This window comes from Lotus japonicus, chromosome 1 (assembly GCF_012489685.1).
Source record: "Lotus japonicus ecotype B-129 chromosome 1, LjGifu_v1.2".
NCBI lineage: Eukaryota > Viridiplantae > Streptophyta > Magnoliopsida > Fabales > Fabaceae > Lotus > Lotus japonicus.
In genome coordinates this window covers 12,113,578-12,133,098 of record NC_080041.1, presented here as the reverse complement: position 1 = coordinate 12,133,098, position 19,521 = coordinate 12,113,578, and the positions used below count along the sequence as shown (strand labels likewise).

Genomic DNA, 19,521 nt, shown 5'->3' with positions numbered 1-19,521 from the left:
AGAATGATTTTAATTGTATTGCACCAGGGGCCATGGTTTTTTTCTCTCAAAGCTAGGTACTTTGTTTCCATGTTTTCATTGAAACAAGAGAATTCATATTCTTCTGTCTAATATAATTGTTCTCATGTTACAAGCACCACGCATGTTATTTTGTACAAAATTCATCAAGGGGATTCCTAAAACTGAAGTATCTCTATAATGTGAGAAGATGATTTGTAGGTGGCTAAGATTAAAAAACGTAACAAAGCATAATAATTTAATGCATGAATAGGGAAGGCCATAAACATGAAGCAAAGTAAGTCAGAGATAGGCAGATTAATGCAAAAAACAACTAATTGTGGTGGGGTTGGTATTACTTAACTCCATCCAAAAATGTGATCATTCTTTTGGGGTCCTATAAAATTTATTGTAGAAATTCAACTACTTAAGGTTCAACATAGCAGGAGAGAGTGATTTACTCTTTGTTACAACACGTTTGCCATAGGTGATATCCCAAAGTGTCTTGTGTTTAGTGAAATGGACCGAAAACAAGAACAAGACTAAATCAATTTTGGGTAGAAGTTAACATGATTAGCTTAAGTGTCAGAATTGATTCTGAGAAACAATAGGGCAGATACCAGAAGCTGCCTTTGTCAAGAGCAACATACCAAGTCATGAATGAATCAGGAGGCACATAACTCCTGTGCTTGCTGCTATAACTTGTGGAAACCTTCATTCTCATCCATGAAAAAGGTCAATGAAGCGGCACGAGCCTCTGCCAATGTTCCTTTTGGAAGCAACATGCCATTTCCACTCCATGTAAGCAACTAAACCAACTCTACCCCATTTCTGCTTCGTGTGCCTCTCCCAAAGGTACTCACACATCTCTCCCTCAAGGAATGGCAAACACTGGCCATTTGACAAAGTGAAGATTGAGGGAGCCTCTCAAGTATGCATTCCAACACTAACATCTCTCGAGTGTCCTCAACATTTTCAAACTTTGAAGTAAGAGTCTTCTTTGCAAGAGACATTTTTGTAGGGATTTGATAAAGAAAACTAAGCCAAAGGCAGTTCCTAAAGGATTTCACACACAAAAGCTCTTTGTAAAACAAAAGAGAGATCAACCTCATCCCACTAGTCCATGATTGATGGGAGTGGTTTGAGAAAGAGTAGAGGCTTTGAAAAAAGAAAGAAAGGGACACATGTTATGAAGTAAAGTAGCATTACAAGGCAAGATATGTTATAGAGTCTTAAAACCAATTGTGGAACTCACTGTTGAGGAAAGAAACAAGGAACCTTCAAAGTTCAAACACCTTTTAAAGAAACAAAGTTGTAAGGGGTGCTGGATAAAGAAACAAAGTTCGGGATCCTGCTGATGGAGCTTAAACATCACCTCCCTTGTGCCACTTCTGCTTCAGAGTGTTGCCCCATCTCCTTGGTGTTACTAGTATCCAAGTCATAGAAGAGCCTAGACTGAAGAAGAAGAAGAAGAAGAAGCCTTTGCTTCTCCATTGATAACTCCTTTGTGCTCCGATGAAAGTGAATGATGCCTCTCTGGTAGCCTCAGAAGCATTATTTCGGTTGAGTTTTTGAGAAAGTAGTTGGAGCTATTCAAGTCTGTGATGGTCTCCCACGTGATTTTGCTTTCCAATTTATTGGGACCACACCCTCTATTTCATAGGTGTTTTCTAGAGGTGTGTCGGTAAGCTAGTATTTTGTTTTGTTAGCCTTCGGCTTTTGTTCTCAGCTTGGCCTTTGGGCCTTTTCTCTCAATACAATCAATCTTTGACCAAAAAACAAAACAAAACTTGCAACAGTTTAATACCCTATTTCTCACTATTAGCTTCAAATGAACTCAACAGTGGAGTCAATTAGGTTTTATGACACCTGTCAATGGAATTGACAAAGAAAAAAAATGAAGGTTATGAAACTTGTCATGTGGCATCCAGATTCTCATTTATTCCTTTGTGGCAGGAAAACATAAGGTAAGTATCTTGGCCAGCTTGAGCAGAAACACATACAATTATCAGAATGTCCTACTCTTGCTGCCTCACTAGCATTAGTAGAGGTTGGGTTAACTATCGTCATATGATCAACAAAAGAAGGAAGAATGGGATTTCAGCAAAAGCTCTTTCAGGCAAGTTTAGTTCTAACCATGTTTCTCATTGTTAGTGCATCACAACAGCACAAGAAAGCTAAAGGCCTTCACTAACAAAATAAAGACCACCACACTAAGGTATTCAATTCCTGATGCATCTTCTTATAGTATGTTTGGATCAACTTATTTTTCTTCAGAATCAATTCATGCACTCATAAGCTACTTATTGTATTGCTCTTCTTATACTCCTCTATTTCATGAATAACAAGTTTTGCATGTGAAGCTCATCTTTTTTGTGGTTGTTTTGTGTATGAAGATAAATCCTAGGCTTCACTTTGAAATCACATTACACGGGTTTCTTCTGTGGGCTTCACTGGCGTTCTTGATGCGTGTTGGTGTACTAGTAATTAGATTGTCCAGCGGCGATGGGAATCGAAGAAGGCTTAGAATTATATTCTATGCTCATGCAGTTTTGCAGGAAAGTACATCTGAACCCCTGTTGCATCATAGTTTTAGTGAGATAACTGATACTTTTTGCAAATTTAATTAGTTTGTATTCCTTTACTTGACAACAAATCTAAGTGCGTTTTTGGATCCACGTTCTCAGAATTGATTTTAGATAAAATTCATTTTGGAAAAGTTGATTATAGGGAAAGTGAGTCAAAAGTCAATTGATTTATGTTTGGATACGTTTATGGTAAACGTGATTTCTATAAGGTAGTGTTGCGCAATGCAATTATGAAACCCACAATTGATTACGTCTACTGCAAAAGCTAGTATCTGTAGCTTCTCCACATAATTGATTTTGGGACTAAAATCAACTCTCTAAGTCAATTGTAAAACTTCTATATGACCACCTAACACTGATTCTGGTTAATGAGCATTCATTCTAAGTCTCCAAAGTCCCAAACACACAGAGAGTAAAAGAACAACTATTTTTATTTTTTATGGTTCAAAATGAGTTTAATAGGGTCAGTTGTCCCACTTATCCACTTTTTGATGAAGGTTAACTTGAGAAAGTAGCATGATTACAGTTTTCCTGTTATTTTATTTGTCCAAATGCTTGTTAGTTACTGTTTAAGGTTAGGAAAAGACCATTGCTTCTTTGTTTATTGATTAGAAGTTTAGGACTAAGATGAATACTTTGAAGACAAGAAAGGAGCTTTAAGAAATAACCTTTGTTATTAGGAGTTCCTAGCTTTCTGTATCTCATTTTTTAATAGAGCATGTGAAAAGTACAGCACCATTATGCTGCTAGCTGTAGCCTTAAACAAATCTTTAGCTCAAATTAAGTGGAGGGAAAAATCAACATCAACTTCATCACTAGCAAATATTACAAGTTTTTATGAAAGTATTGCATTGGTGATCCATGTTTTTTTAATTGACATGTACTTATGTGTTTCTGTTCAACAGAAGCTTGCTGTACTTCTTGCCACAGCTGGAGCAATCATGTCCATAAAAAATTTCAACCTCTCTTTCAACAATAATCATCAAAGATTAGGGGTTGCATTATATGGCTTCAAGTTCTAGTTGGTATTTTTCGACCACAAAGGTGAACTATATATTGAGTTGTCATTTATTAAGTTAAAAAAGTGTACTTAAGTGATCTGCTGTGTTTGAATCATCTTTTTCACTGGAAATAAGCTTCTCCTTGTAATTGATTTTGGTTTCAGAATCAATTGTAGAAGATTTTTCAAACATGCACTTAGGCCATTTAGCCTTGGTGAGCAAAAAAAAAATAAATCTATAATTGAATCACACTTTTCTGGTCTATAATCTTTAATTATTGAAGTACTTTCATGTTCAATGTTGATATATTTTATATACGCATACAAAGCATGATCATTATTAGGCTACAATAATCATTTTCTTGTTCTTCACAGGGGATCCAAAAGGAGAAGACTGTGGTTTTTTGCACACTGGATAACTGGAACTGCAGTGTCAATAATGAGTGTCCTGAACGTGTATAGTGGTTTACAAGCCTACCATGAAAAAACATCAAAGAGCATAAGAACTTGGAAAATACTTTTCACTTTTCAAATACCTTCTTCAAGAAAAATGGGTCTACAAACAAAATCAAGGAGTGACTTTGGGAAATAAATTACTTCCTTCCACTTGTGAAGAAATTTCTTCAGATGACAAGGAGAAGGCACTGAAGAATGAAAGCTGAATCTTATTAATGAAGAAGAATCAATGCCAGCCCATTATTGACCCTCACTTCTACAGAGAATAGGTGTTTGATACACACATGAGTACTGATGGATGTGAATTTGTTCCTTAAGATGAAATATGTGTCTGTGAAGTTTATTTTTCGCATTTTTTCAGAGAAGGTTTCACTCATTGAAAGATTGTAATTTCTTTCCATGAGATAGTTTGTTGTGTTCTCCTAGCAGCAGCGAGTTCTGAACATTGAATATGTTAAAGGCCCAAACAACAATACAAAATTCAATTGATTTTAATATTGACACTGCCACACTGGAATATTGCGCATGTATGGAAATCTTTCTTCGATTGATTCTAAAGCCAAAATCAATTATGAGAGAAGCTTTATGAGTAGCTTTTGTGTGACAGAATTGATTCTGAGAGAAGAGAAACCGATCCAAACATGCTAATTATCAATGATTGTTAGTCAGATTTTATAATGGAAAAGCATCTCAAACCAAAATGAGTTAGTTCACCAAAAGAGAAAAGAGACAACATAGAACAAAAACATGAGAATATATCATATCTCACAAGCTAAGAAATTCTATTAAGTATTGCTAAATGTATATGTGTTTTCAACATAAGATCATCTGATGATTTAACAAACCTTGAAATTATATGATTATAAGATAATTTACAAAATTAACATTCGCCGTGTATATTTAATAGAAAAAAATTTAATAACTACATTTATCATGAACCAACAATTTAAACGAAAAACTCTTGCAAAATAACCAAATAAATAAAACCATAATTCATAATCTATAACAGATATATTATAAAAATAAATCACTTAAATATTAGAAGTTCAAAATAAAGATCAAAACAAACCACGGACACCAGAGAATTTAAAACTCAGTACAAACAAAAAGTATGATCATATAAATTCAAATACACTCATCCTTGGTGAACCAATGTCCTCTAATCCTATTTACCCTTCCTGGGTATGAGGTGAACAGTAACATGGACCACATTGTTAGCAGTACTATCAGGCCTGAACTGAACTTTATCACCAATTTTAAGCTTATGATCAAGCACAAACTGGTACCATTCTCTGCCAATATTAACTTCTGGACTATTGGGATCTTTGTTCCTCCTCTTCAGCTCACAAGAGTACCACTTGTTGTCAGTTGTATGCAACAAAATAAACCCTTGGCAAAGGCTAATAACAATAATACACACACTATATATATACTAGTATTTTTTACCCGTGCAACCCACGGGGGGCTTTCTTTTTTATTTTGTATTGTGCTTTTATATGATTTTTTAAAATTATTTATTCGTATGAAAAGAAGAAAAAACAATATTTTTTTGTGATAAATATGTTTTTTTTTGTCGAAGTGTTAATTTATGTTTTTAATTGATTTTTTTTTGGCGTAGGTGTTTTTATGAGTGTATTTGTTTTTTATTTGTGTTGTTTGTCATTGTTTATCTAATTGATGCTTTGGATTTATTCTTTTGATATAACAATTTTATTGTATTTTACAGATAGAAGTAGTATTTTTATGTAAGATCTTATGTAATATTAAGTTTGTCTTTTTGAGGTTCACAACTCATATGAAATAAATAATAATAATTTAATTTAAAATAATTTGAAGTTAATAGTATAAGTCCATATTAAATTATCACTATAAACTTTGGTTTCTTCAGAGATGATCGATTACATGAAAATGATGTCAACTATATTAAATTGTACAAAATCATATTTTGCTGTAGGAGTAGTGTCACTTGTAACCTCTTCAGTTTTTGAGATGCTCATTCAAGTAATCTTGTATTTGTGTTTTGTGACTCTCTATTTTCTAGCAGAGATGCTTGAACCAAAAATGTTGAATCGCATAAACTTGTCATACACATAGTGTGTCACTAAACTCTAGCATTTGAAAAACTACAATTTTAAAAATTCACTTTGTTATTGTAACAATAAATAGTTTGAATTAGGTACCATGAAAGTGGGGAAAACAAAGAAATTTAATACCTTTTCAACGATTAAGAGTAGTTCAATACTATTAACAATTTGAGGTTTTTTAAATCCATTGTTTCCCACACATGAAGTACACGAACTGTTTGAGTCATCCTACATAACAAAAAGTTGAGAAAATCAAAAAGAATATAATTTTTTAGGTGTTTCAATTTGACATGATGAAAACCAGTTGGAAATAATCATGAAATAAAAAGCATGTTAGAACACACGTAAAAATTCTAGGCTAGTACATCAATAGTTAGTCGTTGGATATATGCACCTGGAAAAATGTCTTGAAGCTTGATCCTTTGAAAAAAAAAAAAACAAATACCTCAACATTGCTTATGTGAAGTGGATATGTTGAATGAGTATTGACACTTATTAGTTTATATAGTTATAGAGAAAATGGTTAGTGATAGTTTTTCTTTTTCTTTTGGTAAGATCTTATTTAGTATTAAGTACTGGTACTTTTTACCCGTGCGATGCACGGGATATTCATTTTTTATTTTTTTTTGTCATTTGTTTAAAATATGTATTATTTCCTTAAAGATATTTTATGAATTAAAAGAACAAAATTTATTTTAGATATAAGAAATCATAAATTTGTAAGTTTTTTTTATTTATTGAATTATTGTTTTTTGTTTTTTGGAGTTACTATTTTTTTATCTTTTGTTGTTGTTTTCCTAAATGTTCAATTGATGGTAACATGTACATGCTAAAAATAGATACTGAATATTTTTTTTGCAATTAGAATAATCACATTAAGAATAAAATTGAGAATGTATAGTTCTACATTTCTTGTAAAAAGATCTTCATATGGAATATATTGAGAATCAAACTTGAAATTATGATTGACCCTTTGAATTTCTTGAAATATATGATAAAAGATAGAAGACAATAATTAGTATAATGGGATAAATTTATTTGGATTTGCTTTTTTTTTATTAATTGAAATTTTTAATACAATAGCTACATGGACGGGAAAGTTACTACTATTTTTTTTTTGTTAAAAAACATGGTAGAACGGAAAGAAAGGACTTCCAAACTACCGTGCATGCCGCTAGCCGCATGTTGGGGAGGTCAACCGAGGTCCACTCTAGGGTGCGTTTGGGGATCTTCTCGATGAAGATTGCCCGCCAACTGAGATTTTATTTGATGCAGGGGATTCAATCTCTCGACCTATATGGAGGTGAGAGTTAAACTTAGAATCTATGACCATTTGTGCCAACCCAAGTTGGCAGTTAAAACTATTTTTGCTGTAACAAATTTTGTGCAAAAAAAAATAAACCTAGAATAAATGGCCCTTGATTAACTAAGACCTAAATTAATTTGTGCACTCGATGCTACTATTGTTTCATCTTCAACTTCTCTCAAGGTCGTCAGAACTTACTCTTGAATTGCATAAGGCTCTATTCATAGCTTGCTTTCATCAGACATGGTTCCTTTCCACTCCGCAACCAATCTCGAACTTTATCATTAATATTCAATCTGCAAGGAAGAACAAACAAAACATTATTCTTCAAGCAAGGTTAAAAGTGTACACAAATATTTTCTTAATTAAGAGCTGCAACACCTTAAGCCATAAACATTATAATGTAAGAAAAATATCATTGAAAAGAAAAACAAAAATGTTTAAATCTCACCTCTTCTTGGCAGATTTCAAAGCAGCCCTCCTTAAAATCAAATTATATTCTAAAGACCTAGTCTCACCAAAAATGCAAAATAATGTCCTTAGATATTACAATTAATTTCTTAGGTGGATATAAATATTGATTATCAAACAATACATTAAGTCATTAACAAAAAGCATACCTTTTTAGGATTCATTGTGATAGTGATATCAGGAACTCTCTGCTCTAGACCTTTTTTTCACTTCATTCACATATCCTACGCATGTCACGTGAGATGGTACTCCATTTATTAAAGAGTAATTCATAACCAATACACAACACCTCAATTAAAAATACTACATAGAGATAAAGCTAATGCTTAGTGGTTACATAACAAATCATGATGACCCTTAAACACAATTAATGCATAATAACTCATGACCATTCATTTTTTGTAACTATGAAACCTTCATTTTCTAATTAAAAGTCACTTTATTTCTAACCGTAACTCCCATTTAAGTGGTTATATTTAGTAATCAAAACAGAAGCCACAATGATTAAATATTAATACAATTTTTAACGGAAAAAGAGAATAACAGTTGATTTTCTTAATCCTTAAAGATATATGTAACTATGAACCTCGAATTTACCTTGCCAGAGAGGAGAATTCTGATTACGTTTTCTTAGTTTTTCACTAAGCAACCAATCAAAAATCAAAAGAGACAAACACAAATCACGCAAAACTTTGAAATCCAAAAGCTCATTGATAGATCACAAAAACACTTAACAACAGTGACGATGATGATGATAATAATTAATTGATTAAGTAAGCAAACGAAAGAATCTTTTCTGGAATAACTTCACATGAGTAAAAACATCAGCAGTGTTCGAGGCAAATTATCCCAACCAAATATCCAGAAAGTGCCGGATCAAGATGAACCATGGTGAACCTGTGAAGAGTTTGTGACCCAAACCCCCTTAGAGAAAAGGGAGAAAATTCAAAATCCTACAAAAGTAAACTTATCCGATTAGTGAAAAGTAAAAAAATTATATTTAAAGAAAATTAGTGATTACATATGAGACATGCAAAGAGATCAAACACATTAATTTGTGTTCGTTTGCCTATTTTCTTCTTTCTTTTGATATTGGTGGCAATTTAAAGTTTCACAGAGGGGAGTTTTATTTCTTTCTTTCAAGATGTCATGCCAAATCCCAATATCATACATCAAATTTAATTCCCAAAGATCTGAAGCTGCAAGAAAGCAGCCTCTAGTTATTTCAGTAAATGAATAAATTAGTGTACATTAAGATCAAAGTTTGTTAATAGATCATGGTAACTTAGGTTGATCATGGGAAAGGGATAGGAGCTAAATTTGAAAGTTGAAAGGACCAATAACCTAAGAAGGAAAAGAGCAGGAAGAAGTTTGTTGAGAAAATATATGTATGAAAATGCAGATCAAGTGCACTAATGTCCCAAACAGCAAGTCTCAGAGTCCAAAAACCGAACAGATTTTGTATTAAGGAGACAAAAAAGTAGCAGCATGAAATAAAATTTAATCAACTATAGGAAATATATATGTCTAGCATTGAGATTTATTAGTTGCAGCTAAAGCAAGAACTTTCTTTGACAGTATTTCATCTCCAACATGGTCACACTCACACCAAACTTAGAAAGTGCATTAGATGTTAAGAACATTAACAAACTTGCTGCAATAAAGAAAGAAATTTATAAAATATAATTGAAGCAATTTAAGGGTGAAGCGAATTAAGCCAAAGCCAGAGTAATCTTACCTGACCATTTTCTGAGGTGTAAAATTAGATTCCCATTGATGGTTTAGAACGGCATCCTCCCATGTTGTTCGAAACCTTATAAGCTACTTAGTGGCTGCATCTGATTCTGAAGTACATCCAACAGGTACTACCAAAATTAAGTGTTGTACATGCTCCGGGTGCTACATTAAAATGAATTAAAAAGATTAGAATCATGGAAAAAAGAAACAAAGAGGTTGGGAGTATATTTGCAGAAACATAACCATCAAAAGAATGTCCAAGTAGTATGAAATATTTTGAATTTCATTTTAGGTAAGATAGGGAATATGATGAGGATTATTTTTCTTGACCATATGCCACCGTTACCTTTTGGATTTTTATCATCTGATTAATTATGGCCTATGGTTCTGCTCCATGAACAATTTATCCTCTTTTGAAATTCGCTAAAAAAGAAAACTACTAACATGTATGACTATGAATTAATTTAGCAAATTTAGAAAGAAAAAAATAGAGAAAGAGAACTGAAAACAGAGAAAGCAAAACCTATACCAAGCGTGATGCATGAGAAGATATGACTACAACCGCCTTCATCTGGAGAAGTAGCAGCAACCAATTCCATCAACAACAAAACATCACACAAAACCTCAAAGAATATATAGGAATGGAAAACCTTCTAAACTATCCCCTCACTAACAACTCTCCAAACAATTTTTCCTACCTTCATTTCCCTCAATAAGTAATAACAATATAAATCTATAAAAAAAAAAATAGTATCATTATATAGATAATTTTCATGTGTAATGGCATAGCTGGAAAAAAACAAAGAACCTAACCTTGCCATCTATATCTCCAACAGCAATTGCATTGGTTAATCTGTTCATTGTACAATGAACTGAATCCATTTTCTGGCGTTTGGATTTGAGCAAGTCCCGTGCAGCTCTTTCTGCTTCTATCACAGCTCTAACTTCTTGATTGATACTCCTTGCAAATGGCCTGATTAAATTACCCTTCAAAATGATTATCTAATATCAGATATTGATCTTTAAATTATAGAAAAGTACTTCTTTTGTCATTGAAATAACATTCTGCACAGATTTGCTAACCTTTCCATGTTTCTTATCTATAAACAAATCATATATCTAAAGAGGTTAACAATAACAAAACTGACTGGACAATCAAACCCTTGTAAATGTCTCCGGAAGAAAATATGTAGGCATACCTTGCCATCTATATCTCCAATAGATATTGCATTGTTTAATCTTTCATTGTAGATAGAACTGGATCCATTTCCTGGCGTTTGGAACCGAGCAAGTCCTGAGCAGCTCTCTCTGCTTATATTGAAGCTCTAACTTCTTGATAATACTCCTTGCAAATGGTCTGATCAAATTATCATTCAAAATGACCCTGGAAAAAAGGATAAGAAAAATAGAAGGAAAACACATAAGCAAAGGAGGAGAATTTTTCTTCCTACCATAAAAAATGAATGCCATAGCCTAATGAGAAAAATGGAGACTTCTTACTGGTGTGTAATTGGAGGTAGAAACAAAGTGAAATAACCTGGAAATTAAAACATTAAAATGTCTCAATATAGATAAAGAATGTGAATCTAACAAACACAAACAATTGAGAGAATTTGAAAAGAAAAAAAGGGTATGGCTTGCCGAGTGATATAGCATGGAAGGCTTTGGATTTTGCAAGTTGTGTAGCATCCCTATGTTCCTCTGTTACTGTTACTTCAGCAGAAGGAATTCTCATCTTCCATTGAATGAGAGTTTAAATTAGACACAAAGTTGCATCAAAATACTTTCTTTGCAATGATGAGGTTCATCTTCTTCATTGGGTGATGAAAAAGGGATATTGAACACCAATGGAGAGATCATGGACGGGTTGGGACCTCTTGTTCCAATGATAAAATAACACCAAGCACTCAGATTAAAAGAAATAGGGAGAGTGGAAACTCACACTGCAGATCGATGGAACTGGGATAGCAACTCAAGTAAACGAATGAAGGTGTCCATGAATTTCGAACGGAACACGGAAAGCACAGGCGAAAAACGTTTAAGAAAGCAAATAGTGGAAACGCTTCCACAGGAAGGGCAAGAGGCAAGAACATTGGAGATTGAATCAACGGCTACGATTAAATCTAAATGAAATAATCAGCACATTTATGTAAATACCCATCTTTAATTTGAAAGTGGTGTACAATGGATTATTGAAGTACAAATTCACCCTCAAAGTTGCAAAACTTTCCCTTTATATAATATATATAGATAGATAGATATATATATAGATAGATAGATATATATATGTGTGTGTATATTATATATACAGGAAGGACAAAGTTGAGGGACCAAAAGTGCAATTAAAAGATTCTTATCTAACATTTACTAAAAAAAATTAAAAATTCTAACATAACATGTAGGAAATCTAATGTGTACCACTCAAAAAAAGTGTTGCACCATATAACCATTAAGAACTATACCTTTTTTAGTATCACCTATCTTTATGTATATGTAAATTTGACATTTTAAAAATTTCAAACAAAACATTGATATTGCATTATCTTCTTGGGCTCACCACAACCGTCTCTTCTTCTCCCATGGTGCGTTGACTACGGAGTCACTATCGTCGAGAAAGATGAATGATGATGGACTAATCACCGCTGTCAAAAAAATGTCGGATGTAATAAGACAACAAACGATAAAGGGTAATGAAAAAGTTGAAATCCCCATTGTTTTGTCCACTGAGGCTTACGCAAACTAGTGACTCAATGTCCTTCACTCACCAGGTTGGATGCTATGAAACACGAACAAGATGTCGACGATGCAAACCATGCTTGCGAGGCAAAGGTCAATCTGTTGGAGCACCGATGAGAATGGAGTGACGAAAAATTAACTAGAGTGGAGGGAGAGGGTCGCTGATGTGCGTTTAAATTTCATTGTTTTTATTATAGTTTTCATATTGTTTTGTATCAAAAGATAGCATTATCTTTTGAGAACTCATGCGTTTCGATGTTAATGTGCAATAGACAAGTCACTGGCGGAAAAAGTGGAAAAGATGGTTTAATGTGGGTTTTGGTCTTGAGGGTGACATGAGCATAAGGGGAAAATGATTGTGGCAAAGTTGGAAAGGGAAATGGTTTGTCGTGGTGGTGGAGATGGGAGAGGCAGAGGTCAAAGAAGAGGAAAAGGACGAGGAGGCGAAGATGGAGTTTGAAGGTGAGGAAAATGCTTAATGAAAGCTGAAGCGGTGAGGAGACAACTTCTAATGTGACATAATTTTCATATTTCTACAATATTAAAATTATAATTATAAGAGTACGTACAGTAACAATATTTTTTTTTACGTATAACATATAATCAACGTTGAAATTCATTTCATTTAGATAGCTCAAGTGGTAAGAATTAAGTGACAAATGGGTTAGGGGTTAATTCCTAGAGTAGAGTGTGTAATATTAATAATATATTTTTTTATGGAAAATGAATCCTATTTATAAAACATTAAGTATTTTTTTTATCATAAAGGATTTTCTTTTGCAGTCTGTAATGTATATGTATATTAAACTAGTATATCTGCCCGTGCTCTGCACGGTTAGTTTTCCATGATAAATTGTGTAACACAAACAATACTCTACCCATATATTACATATTATTGATCAGAAAATCTGGGCCATTCATTCACTTGTGAACACAGTTCATCGTTCATTTCACTACATGAAAACAATACCACTTCAGCAAAACCTAGAAATCCTATTAGGTCTGATCATGTATTAATACATCAATAATGGCTTCTTTCTCACAGGTAAAAAAAAAGGTCAATGTATCTCCTTCCTTTAATCCATGTGTTCTGCAAAAGGTTCTCCAACCCTTACCAAATCTCGCATATGTGCGTCGTGGAACACCAAGAATCTTGCATTGAACTTCTTTGCCAGTTGGCCCTCTCAATAGCCAGTTGTAAACTTCACCTTGTCGTAGATATTCATAAACATGTGCAGGCAAATTCTGCAAGCATCATTACAACCTATTAGGAACCTTAATTAGCATGTTAAAAAGCTTAAGCAAATTAGTTTTACTATACCAGCTGACTTGAAGATACTTGATTTGGTGATAGCCTGGAGGCGAAAAAACAGGGATACACAATCCATTCTGGGTCCCTACTATTTTGGATCCGGGTGGATTCAGCCTGGCTTGAAATTGCAACATCAACAGTAGGGGGTGGGGGGGTTAAAACTGGAGGTGGAGGTGGGGGAAGGTAACATACTTCCTCAATACTTTCATTGTATATAAACAAATCAAAGTTGGAAAATCCCTGGAATTTGAGAAGCAACCAGTTCAACCCTTCCAAAGAATAATACTTCCGTATCTCCGGCAGACCTTTAAACAAATAGGGCTTTCCAGCATTTTTATCATATGAAACAAAATGAACCTTTCCAAAGGGATCAATCAACTTCCACTGGTTGAGTAGTTCATGATCAAATTCGTTAGCAAATTGTGGTGAAACTAAGGCTACTTCCTGCACATTCAAATTAAGTCAAAAAATATACACACATACACTAATAAAGCAAAATCTATATGATGAGCTTTATCACCTGGCCAGGTAATGTGAAAATGGCAATGGAGTCCCTACAACAAAGAAGATCATCTTCAAAATTCAGCTCCATCTACACAGTTGATTTTGGATATGTGGAATGAACTCACTGCACTCCGGTGTGTATACAAAGGATTATAAGTAGTTGCTACAATGGGTGTCTATGATATGCTGGCACAGTTGAATATTGGAGTCAAAGTTAAAAAACATGCATACCTTTTTGCAGAGCCTCAAGCAGAACTTAAGTTATTTCCAATTAGCCATCAAACCGTTTACTACCAATTCTACTTTTGGGTGGCTGAAATAATTAGTAGACGTTGTGTCAGAGTTGGGAATTCGTAAAAACGGGGTTGCCCTTATTGCAGCATTTATATTTGACTGTGTAATGTTTGAAAAAATATACTGACAAAGAAAGGAAACAGGTTTATTGATTATACCATATATCATGAATTAATTGACCTTCTTTGATTTGGTGGCCTTTCTTAAGCATGAATTATTACCTGAGCCTCTCAGTCGGTGAAAGGTGTTTATCAAAAAGACTTGGAAATACTGATTTTATTTGGCATCACTACATGGGCAGTATATTAGGATATAGATTGCAACCTGAAGCATCTTGACATAAGTTTTTTCAACTTAATAGTAGTAGATACAATATGTCTGGCATTAGATAACAGATTAGAGTATTTGGCTTATTACAGAATATAGATGGAAAACTAAAATAGTTAATGTACTGGATCAATGGGAAGTGGACAACATGGAACTGCCACAAAATTACACATATGATTTTAAGAGAGCCCCCCAAACTGTTTTGACCACGTAATTGTCTGCAAAAACATGACAAACATATATAAAAAAGATATTGAAATGATATCCTTACAACAATGTTATAATTTAATACATATAAGAGTAAGATTTAAAACTTACAGTATTTCATATATGATGGTTCTTCAAACGTTTTGAAAAACTTCATTGTATACCACATTTTTGGTGACCTTTGAGATTAATCCATCTTCATCTAACAATAAAATTTTGAGACCTTTTCTGGACTTTACTCTTGATAAGGCAACATATAACTGTCCATGAGTAAATACTGGCTTAGGCAAATACAAACCGACATGAGAAAGCGTCTGACCTTGACTTTTATTAATCGTCATTGCAAAACATAAAGCAATGGGAAACTGTCTCCTGACAAATTTAAATGGTAAACCAGAGTCTGTAGGTACTAAATCCATTCTTGATATAAGAACCTTCTCACCTAACTGCTTCCCTGATACTACATTGGCAACAATAACATTTTTTCCCATATCTTTAACAATCATTCTAGTACCATTACAAAGTCCACCTGCTTGGTCAATGTTGCGCAACAACATAATAGGGACACCCACTTTCAAACTCAATTTGTGATTTGGTATACCGGAACATTGAATATTATTGAGGAACTCAGTTGTGAACCATTCTGCTTCGACCTCTGAGTCTTCATCTGACCTGCAAGTTGTATCACAACTCAAATATTCTTTAATCTCACCTGGAATTTTACCTAGCATTTCAGTATTAATAATTTCTACACTTTCTAATGTAGGAGCCAAAATAGCCCTATCTTCAAAGAATTTGTAATTCTTTTCATTCAAATTTTGCAGCATTTGAGGGTAAGCAAAGTCAATCAAACTTTGAATTGGATTATCAGAGTCAAGAATAAGAAGATCATCTGGAATCTGAATTGTAGAATCTTCTGCATCAATTGTATTCACCTTTCCGTCACCAATGTCTAATAGCCAGTCAGCAAACCTTTTAATTTCAATCTTTTCATCATGACATTTTGAGCTAATAAGCCTCATGTTTTTGGTAAGTTTTAGCACATGACATTGCTTCCAAAGATAAGACGAATTGATTGTGGCACTAACAATTTCAGAACGACTTCCTTTCTGAATAACTGGCAAAATTTGCCTAAAATCTCCACCCAAAACCACCACTTTACCCCCAAAAGGCATGCCACTATCAACACTTTGATGCGACTTCATTATATCATTTAAAGTCCGGTCCAATGCTTCAAAACACCATTTATTGAGCATGGGTGCTTCATCCCATATGATCAAACTTGTTTTTTGTAACAACTCTGCCTTTAAAGAACCTTGTGATACATTGCAAGTTGAACTCTCTTTTATAGAAATTGGAATAGAAAACCTAGAATGTGCAGTTCTGCCACCAGGTAAAAGCAAAGAAGCAATACCACTTGAAGCAACATTTAATACAATCAACCCTTGTGCCCTAACAGCAGCTGATAATGTATTCCACAAATAGGTCTTACCAGTACCTCCAAAACCATATAAGAAAAAGAGACCTCCAGCTCTATTCATAACTGCATCCATTATGGATTTGTATATCTTATGTTGTTCAGCAGTTAATGAATTGAGTAATGATTTGTGCAAATCTTCCATTTCAGCTTTATCATAATTCAATTCATCCGCTACAAATTTGTTCTCAAATTGGGAGTCATCAAATAAGTGTGGAAATGGTAAGCATGGATAATCTTTTAAAGATCTTCCATTCATATGCAGTAGTTTCTCCAATTCTATTAAACAAAGATTCTTTAAATCATCATCATTTATATGAAGATCTACACCAAAAAAAACCCCAATAATTATCTCATGCAAATATATACATTAACATAATTTCGATAAAAAAAATTTCCAAACCTGAATTGCGCAGCTTTTTCCTCCTTTCATAAACTATACTGTCAGACAAAATTCTCCAAGACTTTTCCCACACAAATTCAGGTTTGCTCATTGTGTTTGTTGTAAGCAACATTACAAAGAACTTTCGCAGCTGGGTACCTACAAAAATATATATGGTAATTAGATAATACTATCATGAACAACAGAGGAAGTTGATATAAATTTCGTGCTGTATTTTATGACAAATAAAAGACATTAATTGGATGTTACACACCTGATGCTAATTCATTTGCTTCCGTAATTGCATCTAAGAATTCCTTATCATCAGCTAATAATCCTAAGGCGTAACATGCGTCACGAAATGTAGGATATTCAACATCATCCACAGTGCGAATGCTCTCCCAACTTGTGCAACCTTTCTGTAGAGTCAATAAAATTCTCAAGTAATAAAGTTCACCAACTCCATGAGGAATATATTGGAGTCTTCCAATAGATGTCCCTTTCTTCCTTGGATGCCATGAATGAGTGTCTTCATCATATACAAAATGGGATGGGAACTCTGCATATGTAAACGCTTTTCCTTCACCATACTTACAATTGGCTTTCATCCAAGCTATAAACATAGTGTCTTTTTCAGTAGCCTTGTCTACCACGCGCTTTAAATCATCATGATCTTTAAAACAAACACTTTGTTTATTTGGAAGATGAAATGTCACTTTTTTAACCGAAGGCCATTTGACATGAATAAATAATTTCAATGTCCTCCAAACTGCTTCACACGGAGTAAGGTATCTACAATCATAATATTGTTTAATTTCATCTTTGACCTCAGTCTCCGTGCAATCTTTGTTCTGATTGGATATCTCAACATTTACTCTATCTACAGGCAGTGTACCACCAATCAACACCTTCTTCAAGAGGAAGAATGGTACCATACACAACACAGACACAATCCTACACAAACAAATAATATTATCATCAAAAGTCTGGCATATAACGCAAGAGTTATCAACATTTCTCATTTGATAACAATGAGATGCAATCTCAAACCTTCTTGATTTCCCTCAAATCAGCAATAGACTTGCTAATTGTCAGAACCAGGAAATCATCCTCGCCAGAAACGGTTTTGGAATCAGACAATTGGCTAACAGAGTGCGATGCACTTTCATTGGCTTCCAAAAAACTGCAAGGAACATTGGGCAGACAATCAAGTACACAATTTCAATGACTAAAATTTAAAGTCCAAAACATAGACGCATACCTGGTTTTCAAAACATCAGCCATTGGTAGATCTGGGTCAAACAGAATTTTAGTAGTCCCATGAACATTTTGAAGGCTGTTGTGCCCCTGAAAGGATTTGACTTTAGCAAACTGTATGATCACGACAGGGTTGTTGAGTTCACCACCGCCAAGAAAATTAGCAAGCTCATCAACATAAGCTCCGAATAGGGCGCACTCAACCCTGACCCTGGAAGTAAATGTGAATGACTACATTATAGGTTCAAACGATGAAAATCAAATAATCCAAAAACTTAAGGGAAATTACCCTGCAGAATCAATCTCAATCACATTCATCTTTGATTTCTTCCCATTAGTAACAATCTCCCTCTCAACTCCAACGCCGGTTAGAATGCCAATCACATCTGCAAAACATAACCATATGGAATACGAAATTGTTAAAGGGGTGGAACACATAATTGTCATAGGCAGATAAAAGTCTAAAATGATACCAATTAGGAAAGAGGAATCATAGGTAGGAGCTAAAAGGTCAGCTAGAGGAACAAAGCTGTAGGGGAACGCATCAATAGGAAACTGGTCCATTGGGCGCACTTCAGTGTTATACATGAAACATATCTTGTAATTATGACGTGTAGTTTTATACTCCCCACTACTATCCACTAACACAAATGAGGACACACTGTAAACCTTCCCCTCAACCAGTAACTTCTCAAACTTGTACATCAGAGTCTTTTTAATACTGGCATGGATCTTGGTACCCTTCAAAGTAAAGAGGCATACAACCATTACCAACACGGAATATTTAATATTATTCTGGAAAATAAATGTATAACATAGACAAATAGACAAAACGATATCAAGCCAGTACCTTATCATCCATCAGGACAAGCTCAAGAGAAAGGGGCAACTTCGATGTGGCAAACCCTTGGCTGTACCAAATCCGGATCACCTTCACCATAATCCTCCAATGTTGCTTCCCAGAACGAAGCTCAGCAACATTATGGTAAACAGACTCCATCACAAATCACTCAGAAAGGAAGTAAAACGTACAGGGAATGGTAAGCAAATCAACGTTGGTGGGTGGGTGTGGTAGATACAATGGCCTTGTACTAAATTTATAGTTGGAAAAAAGTAGAAACCGGGAGAATCACAGAATTGGAGAATGTATTTTTTTTTTTTTTCAAATTTGAAAAGGGGGAGAAACACATGAATCACACAGAGGTAGGTAGCAGTGGGAAAATCATGGTATTTGAGAAGTATGGTGTTAAAACATCTGCTAAAGATTTTTTCCTTCAGAGGGCTGATAAGAACCCGGGGAACGGAGACACGTGGCAAACTTCTTAGAGAGCGACACGTCAAATTTTGTCCTGGTAAACGGCTTGTGCTTTGTATCTAGTATAGATT

The 19,521-nt window shown here is 34.2% G+C and overlaps 1 protein-coding gene and 1 long non-coding RNA gene across 2 annotated transcripts; one reads left to right on the top strand and one right to left on the bottom strand.

Moving 5' to 3' along the window:
* Positions 1-803: 803 nt before the first annotated feature.
* On the top strand, positions 804-4,559 carry LOC130733661 (uncharacterized). The gene is made up of 3 exons (XR_009017524.1): positions 804-2,215; positions 2,394-3,629; positions 3,961-4,559. It is a non-coding gene; the product is annotated as an uncharacterized LOC130733661 (long non-coding RNA).
* Positions 4,560-15,153: 10,594 nt separating this feature from the next.
* On the bottom strand, positions 15,154-19,519 carry LOC130733656 (uncharacterized). The gene is made up of 4 exons (XM_057585883.1): positions 18,986-19,519; positions 18,609-18,876; positions 18,429-18,521; positions 15,154-16,268 (listed from the first exon to the last, which is right to left on the bottom strand). Exons 1-4 carry the CDS (start codon positions 19,133-19,135, stop codon positions 15,154-15,156), a joined length of 1,626 nt encoding a protein of 541 aa, XP_057441866.1. The 5' UTR covers positions 19,136-19,519.
* Positions 19,520-19,521: the final 2 nt, after the last annotated feature.

Coding starts and splice junctions, on each gene's coding strand:
- LOC130733656 (XM_057585883.1), bottom strand. CDS start 19,135: ATGGAGTCTGTTTACCATAATGTTGCTGAGCTTCGTTCTGGGAAGCAA. Junction 18,877..18,985: donor TTGTCCTGATGGATGATAAG/GTACTGGCTTGA, acceptor TTTACTTTGAAG/GGTACCAAGATCCATGCCAG. Junction 18,522..18,608: donor TGATTCCTCTTTCCTAATTG/GTATCATTTTAG, acceptor TATGTTTTGCAG/ATGTGATTGGCATTCTAACC.